We start from the raw sequence: 13685 nt of genomic DNA, 5'->3' as shown, positions 1-13685 counted from the left end.
CACCCATCAGCAATAGATGCTGTGTTAGGTGGGCTCCTGGTCTCATCTCAAGTGAACCTCGTTTTCTTACATCTTAACAGGTATTTCAAGGAATGGTGCAAAAAGGGAGACTCCTGAGTCTGGCTTGGCTGCCAGACACTTAACACATACCTCCCATAACTCCGAGAGACCAAATACACAAGTCCTGGAGTAAACAGTGGCCAAAACATCACGCTAAGAGCTCTCCTCTATTTCTCTGTTATCTTCCCCCATTGCCATCTTCTTACAGTGCTTTTGTTTGCTAACCTCAAGCAAAGCACCTTCTGCATCAAGCTGGTTCTCTGTTTCACCCCAGAGATGGGAGCTTTTCACAGGTAATAATAATCTTCTGTCTTTGGTTTGCAGATTCACACTTTAAAGTTTGGTTGGCACAGAATGGTGGTAAAGATTTGTTTATTTGTTTTATTGTAATGACACCGCTTCACTGCACAATCCCTTCCAGTTATACCAGCATGAAAGTGCTGGGTAAATGAGGCTGATTTTGCTTGTCTGATTTATAGATTCCAGTCTTCAATTTTGCTGTAGTGGGGAGTTTCAACATTAGGGACGCACCAGCAAAACTGGTAAGTGCAGATGAGAGTCTCTGGATGCATATCAATTGATTGGCAACCAGTGCACTGTATCTCCTGTTCAGTCACTGCTGTCTCCATGATCCATAGTCTGAGGGTTTTTTTGCTTCCTAAGCAAATTCAGAGAGTGCCCCAGAACCAGAGCTTTCAGCACCCAAAGCCTAAGCTGAGCTCTTTGTAGAACCCACATCCTAAAACAAGCAGTGTACCCCCAGCCTGTGCTGTGCAGTGACCTCTCTCCACATCTGTACTGTCTGTCTGCATAGGAACATTTTGGTTGATCCTTTATACCACTTTGCCTCGCATTCGAATGCTTTGGGAGTCATCTGCTGGGGAGCTGCCAGTGGCATGCTGGTTGTGTTTGGGTTCAGGTCGTGCGTAGACATGCTGGGGAAAGCATTCCTCCCCCGTGGCTTGTTATCTCTCCCAGAAGGAATGCAGTGTCTCCTTTATATAATGTGTACACACTGCACTTTGTCGCTGGGAATGGCCGGTGCATAACAACTGCTGTTGGAAGGATTTTTTTTTTAGGTGTTTGAGAAGGGTGCTAAATAGGGACTAATGGTTCTGAGGGTGTTAGAGAAGCAGGGCAATGTAGAAATACTTTGCATTTTTAGCCTTCTTTTACCTGAAAATGGTCCCCCTACACTCACACGTATATATACATACCCAGCAACGCACCCGTGGACGTACATGGGCCATGGAAACTGTTAGTTGTTGAGTTACTGAAATGTCCCTTAAAATGAATGTGTACTGCAGTGATATATTTATGGAAAGGGGCATTTCACATGTACTGGAAGGAATTTTAGTGATGGCAGCCATGCGTATCAGCAGAGTGCAGAGTCCTGGCATGGTGACCATCACCAGGTCAGCCCTATGCTGCTCAGCAACGTGAGCTCCTGGAGTCTCAATGCAGCCACGGATGTTCTTTGGCTCTGAGCAGGGCAGGCAGCGAGAACCCTCTCCTGCTCAGCCCTTTGCCTTTCTGTGCAGTGGAGATGAGGCTGAAATGAGGACTGTCAGAGCTGGGAAAGCACAGCTGGAACATGGGCATCACCACTGACAGCTCACATCACAGCTTTAGGACATAGGATCTCTGTCTGGGAATGGCACTGAGGCACGTGAGCATAAGCCTGCTCCCGTCAGGATAGCAGCCACAAAAGGTTTTTCGGCTCTGATAAAACATTCACTGCTGTCCCAGTGGCAGTTTAGGTGGAGCAGTGAGCCCTTGGCAGGCAGATCCTTCCCTCTTAGGCTTGCTCTGATACCTGGTAGTAGCGTGGGCTGACTTTCTGGATGGAGGTGTCAGGCAGCTGGAGCAACGCCTGCCTCTTGTTTAGGGAAGGGAATGCCTGCCTGCATGCTGGGTGAGGCCTCTCTGATCTGTGTGCCAGGAGCTGGATATAGACACAGACAACTGGATGAAAGGTGGAAGGTGTGTGAATTCCTCCCTGAGGGGCTGCGATTGAAGCTCTAAAACCAAAAGTTTACAGAAATGCTTTAGACCTAGTCTAGAGTAGCCATGTTTCCCTAGAAAACCAATGGGAATTGTGAGCACGTAGGCTCCAGCCATACTGGTGTTTTTCTTTGGAGCCGTTGTGTGGTTTTGAAGCAAATTTCCTAATTGTCTGCTCTCTCTGCATGCTGCATAATTTCCATGCATGCAGACGGGGTTTATTTTGGTTGAAACTAAATCAGATGTTCTGATCTGAGCTTGCACCAGGTGCACTCTCACCACAGTGGAGAATGGGTGGCAGCAGAAGGTCCTCTGGGGAGTTGTGAGCCATGCACAGGGCCACAGGTTTGCCTCAGTCTGGCTGGAAGACCTTAAGAAACAATAGATGGAACGGCCTCAAGAGCTGCTTATTCAGCCACCTGATCTCCTCTATCACACACAATTGCACTGCCAGCGCTGGAGGAAGGCTCCAGCAGTAACAGGAGTATGTTTGTGCAGATGGACTTTGAAGAGGTGAGTGCTGGAGTTAGAATGACAGAGGTGACGTGATTCATACGATAGCGGGTTGGAGAGGTGCTTCTGAAGGCTTGCCTCACCTCTTTCATCTGTGCAACCCTTGGCATGTTGTTAATGCTTTTCATCTAGAGATCTCAAAGATGAGTGCAGTCATCTCTCCCAAGTAGGAGATGAGAAATATTCAGGTGTGGAGCGATGGAAGTGAGAGCTGGGCTTAGAACAAGGCTGATGTCCCACGGCCCATACCAGTCCCTTCACTACTACCCTGTGTTGCTCCTCTGTAACTGCGTCAGCTCAGAGCTACTGACAGCCAGCCCAGCTCTATGGAGGAGATAAGCTGAGCTGAGGGACTCGGAGCTTTCCTCTCAAGATCTGGGTCTGTTGGAAAGCTTGCTCTTGCCTTTCTGCCCCAGATTCATCAGATTCCCTCAGATGTTATGGCCGAGGAGAGCAGAGGTTCAGCTTGCTGCAGTGGTCTCTCAGTGAGTGTGCATTCCTGCGTGCAGTGCTGAGCAGCAAGGAGCACTGGGAGGCACCAAGCTGCTTTTCCCCAGGGAATATTGACCGCAGGATGTCTGGCTGGGAGAACCTGTCTGTCTGGATATTGCTTTGGTTGTGGTCAGTGACTGGGTGGTTCTCCTCTCACACCTATCAAAGTGATATCTCAGCGCTTCTCAGGAGTGCATGAGGCGATGTGATTGCTATCCCATGTGGATTGCTTGTTCTCACAGCCTTTGTGAGAACTTGGGAAGAGTGCGTATCTTCGAGCGTTTTGCTTTGTACTTTGCACTCACATAAGCTAAGTGTTAGTAGGGCAGAGGTAGGGAAGCCTGGGGTTCTGTGGTTGCTCCCGAGTGGCTGTTCCCACAGCCTGGACAGACCAAGAGGAGTTCCAGTGTGGAGGTTGGCCCTGCCTTGCAGTGGGAGTTCCTCTGGCACAAAGAGCTCAGCCATGGCTCTGCTGGCTCCTTTCTCTGTCCTGCTAAACTGCTGTTCTGTGGAATGCTTCTCTCTTCCTTCTCAGTTCCCAGGAGGTAGAAGATACAGCTTTCCTAAGGGAGTGCATCACTTCTGGTGTGCAGGGGAGGAAACATCGAGCTCTGGGCTAAGGGGGAGCTGGGGGTGCTGTCTCAGTGGGGTCAGTGTGCTGGGCAGTGACAGATGGCTCCTCAGAGCCTGACCGGGACCCCATGTAATCCCATTAGGGTGCTGGGCAGAGCCCATCTACTGACAGGAGGCAGCGGGTTGAGGAGAGCTGTAAAAATCCATTTGATTTGTTGTGTTAGCCAAAGAAAATGTGATGGAAATGTTCTAACAAGCTCTTTAACTCCAAATGCACAGAAAGATTGGTGACACCCAATGCAAGGACCAAAGCAGTCCCAGAAGCAGACGGAGTTCCCAGGCTCTGGTACGTCTGCAATTAGTGCCCGGGGCAGCAAACTGCATTCTTAGAGGGCTGAGATGTACAAACAACACGTCTCTGCAGCACAGATCCAGAGCTGGTTTCAGTTCTGCTACTTTATTCAAGAGTGTGTGACAGCTCTGACAAATGCGACTGACTTCGGGTTAGGTTCTCAGCACAATGTTACATCTCATGAGATGAAATACGAGTAAGGCTCTGTTAGGATAAGAATGCATACATGGGAAGCTGCAATAATGACACATATAAAGGGAAGCTGAAGTCTTTGGTGTCCTGCTTCCCCTCAGGAGTATGGTGCTATCTAACTGCTGGCACTCACAATCACTGCTATGTACTTAAAAGCAGTTTGGCAGAGTTCTGCTCCTTTTGCGCAGGGTTTTGCAGGGTCACCTGCTTTTAAGTGCAGAGGATTAGGAGCCCCTCTGCAGGTCCCGCAGAGGTCACGCAGAGGTCTGTAGCCTCATCCTCACAAAGTGAGCACTCTGAAAATGTGGCTTGTGCTTCTTTTTTTACGCAAAGAGCTCGGCTCCCATGGGTAATGGTCTGTGGGGGCTCAGTACCACTCCTCAGCCCCTGGAGCAGCTTGGCCCGATTGCTGGGAGTGACTGTGGGACTGTGTGGTCAGAAGTGGGCTGCTCTGGTGTCCCTGGAGCAAGGGGAGAAGTAAGGGAAAGTGCAGGGATGCCCTGCAGAGCCTGGGTTGTGTGCTGGGCAGTCATGAGTCTGTTATATACCCGTCAGCCTCTGTGCCTTCCCATTTGGGAAAGGTTTCAGTCCCATTTCCTGAGAAAGAAGTGGGAGTTCTCCTGTTGGTTTCAGTGAGAGCTGCTCTGGGAATGCAGTTTGTATGACCAGAACTGCTGCGTACAGGAGTGATTTGTCCACATGTGCTCGCGGTATTACTGCATAAATCTTTAATTGCTTTGTGTTGAAGCTGCATGGGAGTCCTGAGCCTCAGGTCCAGCTGTCCTCACAGGACAAAGGAATCATAGGATCACAGAATCATTAAGGTTGGAAAAGACCCCTAAGATCCTCAAGTCCAACCCCAGCCCACCCCATCGTGCCCACTGCCCACATCCCTCAGTGCCACATCTCCACAGCTCTGAACACCTCCAGTGACTGCCCCACCTCCCTCTGCAGCTGTGCAGTGCCTCACTGCTCTTTCTGAGAAGAATTCTTTCCTAGTATCCAACCTGATCCTGCCCTGGCACAGCTTGAGGCCATCACCTCTGGCCCTATGGCCATTACCTGGGAGCAGAAGCCAGTCCCCATGTACATCGGGACTGGCCTCTTAATTCTCAGCTCACAAATACACATTTGGAGCAGCACTTTGGCAGAGCACAAAGCCCAGACAAGCAGCAGGGTGTCCCAGCCCCATGTGTGCTCCATGCTCTGCGTGAGGTTGGACACATCTGGCGGCTGCTTTCAGCAAACAGGTCTGCCTGGCTGAACCCATGCTGAGCAACCTGGTCTGGTTGCATGTCTTGACTGCTTCCACTGTGTGTATGGAGTTGAGGGCTGAGATCTGAGTGTGTGGCACCTCTGTGCCTTCAAACCCCTTATTCCTTGTGCATGCAGCCCCCGGTGGGAGCTGTGCTGCAGTGCACAGCTGAGGCTGAGCCCTGCTTGCAATGGGGCACAGCAGCAGCCAGGAGGCACCACTGCCAGAGCCCAGTGCAGATGTTTGGACACATATTTCCTGGAGAGGAGATGGTACAGCTAACAGTACTTTCTGGTTGCTGGGGGGAGGTGCCCGTACCAAAGAGTGAAGCAGTACTGCTTTTGTACTGTTCAGGTTCTGATAAAGCCCAATGAATCTGAACTCAGTAACCAAGTTCCTCTGTCAAACACAGTAGCAGCTGACTTCATGCGTGTGAAGGGTTAGGGATAATCTCCCTTCCTAAAGAAACACCTTTACTGAAAAGCTGTTGGTGTGCAAAGGATTCTGTCTGACCAAAGAAGATTTCTACTTAGGAATGTGGCATGGGATCATTTAAAAGAGCCCCCTGGATGGAAAAGAAGGCACTGAGAAACGAGCATTGTGTACTGGAGGCTGCTGGCCGAGCATTTCAGTCTCACTTTTCTATTTTTAAAGCTCTCTTCAGCTGCTGTGTGACCATTCCCTCTGCACCCACGAAAGAAAAAAAACCAAAACACCAATTAGAAACAGGAAATAATAAAACACACTGAGCACAAAGTATGTCCAAATGCACAGAGTAAGCAGCCAGAGATGGGGAGAAATACATATTTCTCACTGATCTCTTTTCAGCGCAGTAACCAAAGCTGATAATTATAGTCAGTGGGGATTTACAGCGTTAGGGGAAAGTATGTTTTTATGTCCATGCTGTCAAAACACAGGAGAACACTGGCAGCATAGCAGTGTTTCCTAGCCCTTCTCCCAGCACAGCGCTGAGGTTACCACAAGTTGATAAGGTGCACCACCAGAATGATCGAGAAGAAAACAGTGAGTTTCAGGCCCTATTCCGGGTTGGGATCTGCTGCTTTACCTCCCTGTGGCCCAGCTCTGGGCAGAGGAGGTTCCTGTAGCAGTGCAGCAATGGGTGCTCAGGTCACATGCGGCTTTCTCTGACCTCAGCGGTGTGTGTGGTAATCTCTGCCACCTGTCTTTTGTGTCTTTTCTCTTCCAAGATCCCTTTGGCTGACTGTTATCACAACCTGTGAGCGATCTGTGGCTTTGCTACCTTTTTCCGCTAAGCAGAACAGAATGCTAAATCCAGAGGTGATGGTTTTCACTCTTTCAGTGCATCATCAAATAAATGGCTCTGCATAATTAGCCCCTCTGAACTGGGTGGCTGTTAATTTGTATGAGCAGTGTTTTTCTTGTAACTGTGAAGAGCTTTCAACTGCCTTTGTGTTGAAAAACTGAGACCAAATGTTACAAGCTGAGCAGGTTTGTCCCAGTCTGATGGGTACAGTTTGCAGGGAGTTTGCCTTCTGCCTGTCAGTCTGTCTGCAATGCTCTTGTAAGTCAAACCCAAAGTACTGCTGCAGGTTGACAAGTCCAGCTCCTGACTTCTTTTGTCACTCACAGACATTACCATGATCCAGGCGATTCTGTGTGTGTGTGTGTGTGTGTGTGTACACACTGCTTTTATCCAAAGCACCAACTGTGTTCAGGGCAGGCAGAAGGAGGATGGGAGAAACACAGTCACTATCTTCCAAGAGTTTATTTAGAAAATAAACAAAACTTCTAAATGTAACTACAGGTGACATACGCATAGCTCACTTGTTGAACAGTTATGTCAGTATGTTCAGGAACAGTGTGTGGACACTGAGCAATACAGAGAATATTTCTAAACAGTTTATAATGTCTAAACCAAGTCTCTCTTTTTGTGTTTTCAGCACTGCAACATTCCTACAGGAATCAGAACTGAAATCTCCCATGGTTGCACATGAATAGCTGTAACAATAATAAAAATAAGGAGATTGGCTGTTTGCTGCTTTGTTCTGTGAAGTGGTCTCAGCTGCTGCATGAGATCCCAGAGGTGAACTTGGTGCAAGAGAGGGTTGTTGTCATCATCTGATATTCACTGATAGAACATTAATTATTTTAGGAATGAAAGACAAGGAAGTTATATAATTAATATACACTAAAGAGCACGAGAGGATTCTATACAATAATTTAGATGTATTAAATAAATACAAAATAATAGCAGCCTTCTATAATGCAGGCTACACATAGGTTTACTTCGGCTTGAAGTACCCTGGTCTTTAGTACACCTACGGGAGCAGACCTGCTCCACAAGTGTTGTAAAGAAACATATCTATAAGATACATACATAAGAGTGTCTAAGGTTAGGATAAACATTTGAAAACACATTTTACCATGGTCTCCACATATCTAATGACCCCATACTAGGGTTATTATGGGAAAAATTGGGCTGCAGGACCTGTCTGGGAGGCACAGCATCGACCTGGCCAAAACTTGACAGCGAGGATGGCTGGAATGAATTTTTCGAAGCCTGTTTGTGTTCCACTGGGTAGAAGTGCTCCTGAGATGGATTTGTGCTGGGAGTATTCCCTTTAGGGCTCAGCGGGGTTTTTGCAGTCAGGAGAGGCTGCTGAGACGGGCTCGAAGAACTTAATGCTGCTTTGGAGGTGTCTTCTCCAGACCTGGGTAGGGATTTCAGCAGGTGGTTTAGCAGCCGTGCCCCCAGCGTCTTGTCCATCCACTCGCAGGTGAGGAGAAGGTTGTGGACCTCATGCATGCACTGAATGTATCCCGTGCTGTACCTCTGCTGAGCTTCAAGGCCCACTTTGGAGTCAGCTGCGTTGAACAGGAGACAGCTGGAGTTGGTAAGGGTGCAAAGCCTACGCATCCCACTTCAACACATTCAGCAGGTTCCCGTGTGCTTTGGCCCATGCAGGGCCTATTGCTTCCTATTGCTTCTGACCAAAACCACTGTGGGGCTGTGGCGGGCCAGTGCCCTGCTGCTCCAGGGGGACAGAAGCTCTGCGTAAGGGAGAGCAGTGCTAGGCTCCAGGCTGGAGCAGGTAAAAGCACTCGGGTTTCTAGGTGGAGTTTCCCACTGGGGCAGCGATATCACAGGGTATTGGCAGGCATTCCCCTGCCAGTCTGCCACCGTGCTCAACAGAGGCCCCTCAGAGACACTGGGAGATGCAGAAACACCTATTATTTAAGAGCCAGATACTGACTTCTGGAGAAGGCAGATTGATTCCTGCACGGATTTGAGCTTGGTTTAATGCTTTACAGGAACGTGTGTGGTTTGCAGGGGAAGGGTGCAGGGCGTGGGCAGTCCCCAGCATCCTGCTGCCCGTGGGCAGGAAGAGCCACAACGGAACAAAAGGAGAAATGGGCGCTGGAAGGAAAATCTTCCGTGGGTTAAAATGTGTTCGGCTCCATCTCCCCATCTAGCGGTGAAAGCCAGCCCAGAGCACCAGCACGGCGTTTGCAAGAGGCTTTGGCCGAGCTGCTGGGAGGTTGAACGTACAGCCCTGTGCCTCAGGGGCTGCAGAGAAGGGGCACTTACCCATCAGCTTGCTGTTCTGGATGTTCTGGAGGTGTTTCACCGTCATTTCCAGGATGTCTGCTTTTTCCAGTTTAGACTGCTAATAAAGAAAAGAGTTCATGAGCTGAGAGGCCGTGAGGTAATTGCGGATTTTCACAGAATACAGAGACTTTCTCCCGTCCCCCCAAAAGCCAAACAATCTCCATCAGCAGAGGGACATAATCTGCATCAAAATGAACACTTACATCCAAGTGAAACGCACCAACCACGGTCTCCTTCAGCTGGTCCAAGCAGTTGTTAATCCTTTCCCTGCGCTTCCGTTCGATTAGGGGTTTCCTTAACTGCAGGGAAGAGAATCAGAGAATCACAGAATGGCCTTGGTTGAAAAGGACCACATTGATCATCTAGTTTCAACCTTCCTGCTATGTATAGGACTGCCAACTTCCAAACCAGGCTGCCCAGAGCCACATCCAGCCTGGCCTTGAATGCCTCCAGGGATGAGGCATCCACAACCTCCTTGGGCAACCTGTTCCAGTGCCTCACCACCCTCTGGGTGAAAAACTTCCTCCTAAACAGGATAAGGATGAGTTGTATTGATTTATTTTTTGTAGAGAAGGGAAGAAACTGGACTGCGTGGGCTTCACGGAGGCAGCCTGGGGTTGGCATGAGTTGGGAGAGCCACATCCCAGTGTGCAACCAGTGATGCGTGACACTCAGCGGGGTCCGTACTGATGGAGAGCCTCCAGCTCTGGTAAGGGCCTGTCCTTTGGCTCACACTAGCTTTGAATTCTCTTACTTCCACCCCTATTAGCCTGAATTTACCCAACAGAAACCAAAAGGCAGAGAAGTGAAGCAGAAAATAAACTTACACAGGTTAAATTCAGAGAAAACGTCTTTATAGTAAGAGGGAAAAAAATCACTCTTTCCCACAAGCAATCCGCAGCACCCAACCCTGCGCGGGGCTCCCGCTGGGCTCCTACCTTCCTCTCCTCCTTGGTGCTGGACAGCTTGTGTGCACCGCCGGCCATGGCTGCGGCCGTCATTGTAATCCAGCTGTCCGCCCGGCGCTGCCAGGACGGGGCGGGTGGCACTCGGGCAGCGGGTGCTGCCAGTCCCGGCGGGCGCTTTGCCTCTCCTCCGCTCCTCCGCCGTATTTATAACCCAAAATTAGCATGTGAAAGGGAGCTCGCCTTGGCGGGACTTCTTTTCCCACACGAGGGGTCGAGCCCAGAGGTTTGTGACCATCAATCAAAGCTGACAGGGCACTGCTTCTTTTCAATGACCGCGGCGGCCCCCCCAAACGGCGACAGATGTCCGGCCTCCAAAGCCTTGCTTTGTAGGGATCTTTTGTTAAGAAGAAGAAGAGAAGCAAAACGGGCGTGCTCGGAGCAGCTTGCATGGCTCCTGCTCAATTTGCACAGATTCCCAGGGAGGGAAACAATGGTGGGACCCGGTTGAGCTACACCTGGGAAAATGCCCTCTGTATCTCTTCTCCCCTGCGTCCCCCTGAGCCAGCGCTGCTTTTTACCTGCCAGCCTGAGCCTCGAGCATCTTCAGTCCTTGAAGCGGCCTCTTAATTTGATAATAGAGTACTGGATTGACCAGTTCCTGCAGGAATTGTTATTGCAGGATAATGGCAATCGATTAAAAAGTGTTGACAGCAGGCAGCTATAGAAACCTCGCTCCCATCACAGAAACCCTCCAGGGAGAGCACCTCACAGACCTCCGGAGGATGTGAATTCTCTGTTGCACACACCTATGTGCAGGGAATACGAAGTTCGTCTAGTTTGTTGTTGCTGTGTGCTATTTAGTATTAAACTTGCAGACAGCTGCAGAAGCAAACCAACCTTGAGGTGAGCGCAGTCCTGTTGATTCTGTGGGATTTTTACTTGTTTGTTTTCCCCCCTTCTTTCATGCTTGCATTGGCTGTTTTTTGGGGGAAGGGTGTTTTTCTGCTTGTTTCACCCTCTGAAATGCTAGTGCAGAAGCACAGGGGCCTTTACAGCAGGCTTGGCACAGGATGGGAACGTGCTTTTATGCTTCCTTACTTCTGTCTGATTTTGAGGGGAGCATGAAGGCGTTTTTCATGGCTGTGCTTTTTCTTTCTGACAACTGCTTTGCTAACGGCAGGATCTGGCAGTGTCCTACAGAGTCACCCAGGTGAAGCCCTTCAAGTTGGTGTCAAATGCGCCACCTTATGTAAATGGACAGGAAGAAGTTGCGTTGGTTTAGAAGCTCCAAAAGCCCTCGGGATCCACTCTTGGAATTTCCCATCACCCAGCACAACGCTGCAGCTGCAGAGCCTTTACTCCACCCCTTCAGCCGTAGGTGGTGATGTACCCCAGGAATGAAGCGAGGACATTGCGTCCTGCACTTAAACACTGTGTGGGTGTGTGCTTGTTTGTGTGTAAATGCAAACATTTCCAGCATGTCTGCACTCAACACTGTCTGGGCTTATAAAGAAAATGTGTCCCCAGACATGTTATCGTGCAGGCAGGGGTTGTTTGTCAGCCAAATGCAAGTGTTGAGTGCAGTTGCCCGGTTTTATAAGCATCCTACTTGGCAGGGGTGCATGAGGGAGAGCCTGAGATGGGTGTTCGTTACTCTGAGAGAGGACAGTTAGTATCTTGTCCTTTGTGATGCAGCACTGGAGTGGAAATGGGCACCTTGTATCAGGTCTGTCCCCTGCACAAAAAATGGAAGGATGTTCCACTGTCTGGTGTGAGAGCTCTTCACATCTGCCAAACCCCAAAATTTAAGATACTTTTGTTTTTTGCAGTTTTTTTTCCAATTGATCGGGAGAAGTGGCTGCATGACTTCTAGTCGGGTTTTGCTTTGCTGGTAGAGGAGAAGTCTTGGTTGCCCAAGGCCATCTCTGCTCCTGACTCAGCTGGGCATTGCAGAGGTGTCTGAGAATGCAATATTGCCCAAAGGCTCTGAAACACACCAGAAGAGGTACCCAACCCCAGCCCCAGCCCATGCCCGTTCCTCCCTTGGGCAGCAGGTTCCTGGCTCTGGGAAGCCCCCTGCTCACGGAGCCTCACTGGCTTCTGCTGGCAATGAGTTCATTTCAAGGTTCATTTGTAAGACAGCATTTCTGTGAAAAAGAAGAGCAGCTTTTGCTGTAAACAGTTATTTTACACCTCTCATTCAGGGCAGAACCCTTTATGCTCCAAGCGAGGGGGTGCGCGGGCGGGAGGGCCGTGCTGCCTTTCAGGAGAAGCCCGACATCTGTGCTGGGGATTGTATGGCACAAACAGGCACATGCAAATGAGCACGGAGCATTAAAGGGAAAGCTTTTTGCAAATTCCCGCTTCCCTTTTGCATTTCGCACTGCCAGGTTTCGCTGAAAGGGGATTCTCCATAGCAAACAAAGCCTCCCTTTTTCCTGGGCTTTCCACAAAAAGCAGAAGGAAAAGGGTCAGTGCCGCTCGGAGTTTTCTTTTTTGCTATTTGTCTGCATTTCACACCCTGTAGAAAGAAAACAACTTTTAACATCTGTTCCTGCAGTTTTTAAGATGGAAAGAAAGGCCCTTGGAAATGGGGAAAGCGTGGCAGATGTTTGCAGATTCCCTCCAACGCAGATGTCTTGCTCTGAAAAAAGTTCCTTTAGGAATCCGTGGCCACAGCTCCTCTTTGACTCGGGACACGCGACTGCTGAGCGAATGAAGAGACGTGGGAAAGCTCTATTAGGACAAAAGAGCTTATTCAAACAAACCTGAGAGCCGTGAACAATCTAATAACCAGCAGAGAAATGGTCAGTGGCCCCAGCTCTGCCGGAGGGGCAGCGCTCCTGGGGCAGGGGCAGCCAATGGCCGCAGGAAGGGGCCTTTAGTGCCTCTCATTGCAAAGCCAACTTCACCTCAAGCTGGGATGTGTGTCCCTGGGAAGCAGGGAATGGTGCCACCGAGGTCTCTTCCACTTGGGTGACATCCACGTCCCATACATGACCGCTGATGCTCTTTGTGATCTGCATGCTGAGGCCTCACTCTAAGAGGCAGTTGCTGGACAAAAGGGCATTTTGTAGACCTGGTTCAGCTCCTTCTGAAGACAGACAGATGTGAGATGTAGGGATGTGCAGTGGGGCTGCTGAGCTGCTGGGTGGAGGCCCTGTGGCAGGAGAGCCCCAGGAGGAGGCAGTGCTGCGCTCCCAGGGCTGAGGGCTGTCCCTCTCTGCATCCCAGCATCCTCCCCCAGCACTGACACTGTGCTGTAGCCAAAGGCTTCTTCCTTGGGGAGCTGATGTCAGCTCTGTCTCAGGCATCTGTAGGCCAGGCCTGCAGGATCCTCATTTGAAAGCACTGGTCTTTCTTTACTGCCTGGGTGCTCTCAGCTATGACATGTGTCGAGTTCTTCAGCAGTGCTGTGATGGCTCCAGGATGAAGGGACATGTTTTTCTGGCATGGCTCAAGCAATTTCAATCCCTAGGAGACGAGAGGGAACCACAGGGATGCTTCCTAGTTTCTCATTCTGTCTTTTGGGGTCTATATTTCTGCTGTATATTTGCTAGAGATTAGAGAGAATGGCATAACTTAAACACATTGTGTCTCTCAGTCCTTGCCTCACTGCCATGGATAGGAAGAGGACAGTTCTCTCCAGCGGCCCCAACCTGAACATTACTACCACTGCCTTCCCGGTCCAAGACACCATTTCCCTGCCCTCTCCCTGCAGACAGCATGGTTGCTCTGAGCAGT

At 49.8% G+C, this 13685-nt stretch overlaps 1 protein-coding gene across 2 annotated transcripts; it reads right to left on the bottom strand.

Annotated features, from left to right (window-relative positions):
- Nucleotides 1–7238: 7238 nt before the first annotated feature.
- Nucleotides 7239–10165, bottom strand: LOC100548864 (transcription cofactor HES-6-like). Of its 2 annotated transcripts, none has more exons than XM_010716468.4 (4): nucleotides 9972–10165; nucleotides 9237–9332; nucleotides 9013–9088; nucleotides 7239–8288 (listed from the first exon to the last, which is right to left on the bottom strand). In XM_010716468.4, exons 1-4 carry the CDS (start codon nucleotides 10032–10034, stop codon nucleotides 7843–7845), a joined length of 681 nt encoding a protein of 226 aa, XP_010714770.1. In that variant the 5' UTR covers nucleotides 10035–10165; the 3' UTR covers nucleotides 7239–7842. The 2 variants fall into 2 exon arrangements, with proteins under 2 accessions (XP_010714770.1, XP_003209096.1); XM_003209048.5 differs by having other exon boundaries at nucleotides 7247–8288; nucleotides 9013–9091.
- Between the last annotated feature and the right edge of the window lie 3520 nt (nucleotides 10166–13685).

Source organism: Meleagris gallopavo, chromosome 11 (genome assembly GCF_905368555.1).
Source record: "Meleagris gallopavo chromosome 11, MGAL_WU_HG_1.1, whole genome shotgun sequence".
NCBI lineage: Eukaryota > Metazoa > Chordata > Aves > Galliformes > Phasianidae > Meleagris > Meleagris gallopavo.
This window is presented reverse-complemented; position numbering and strand designations above follow the sequence as displayed.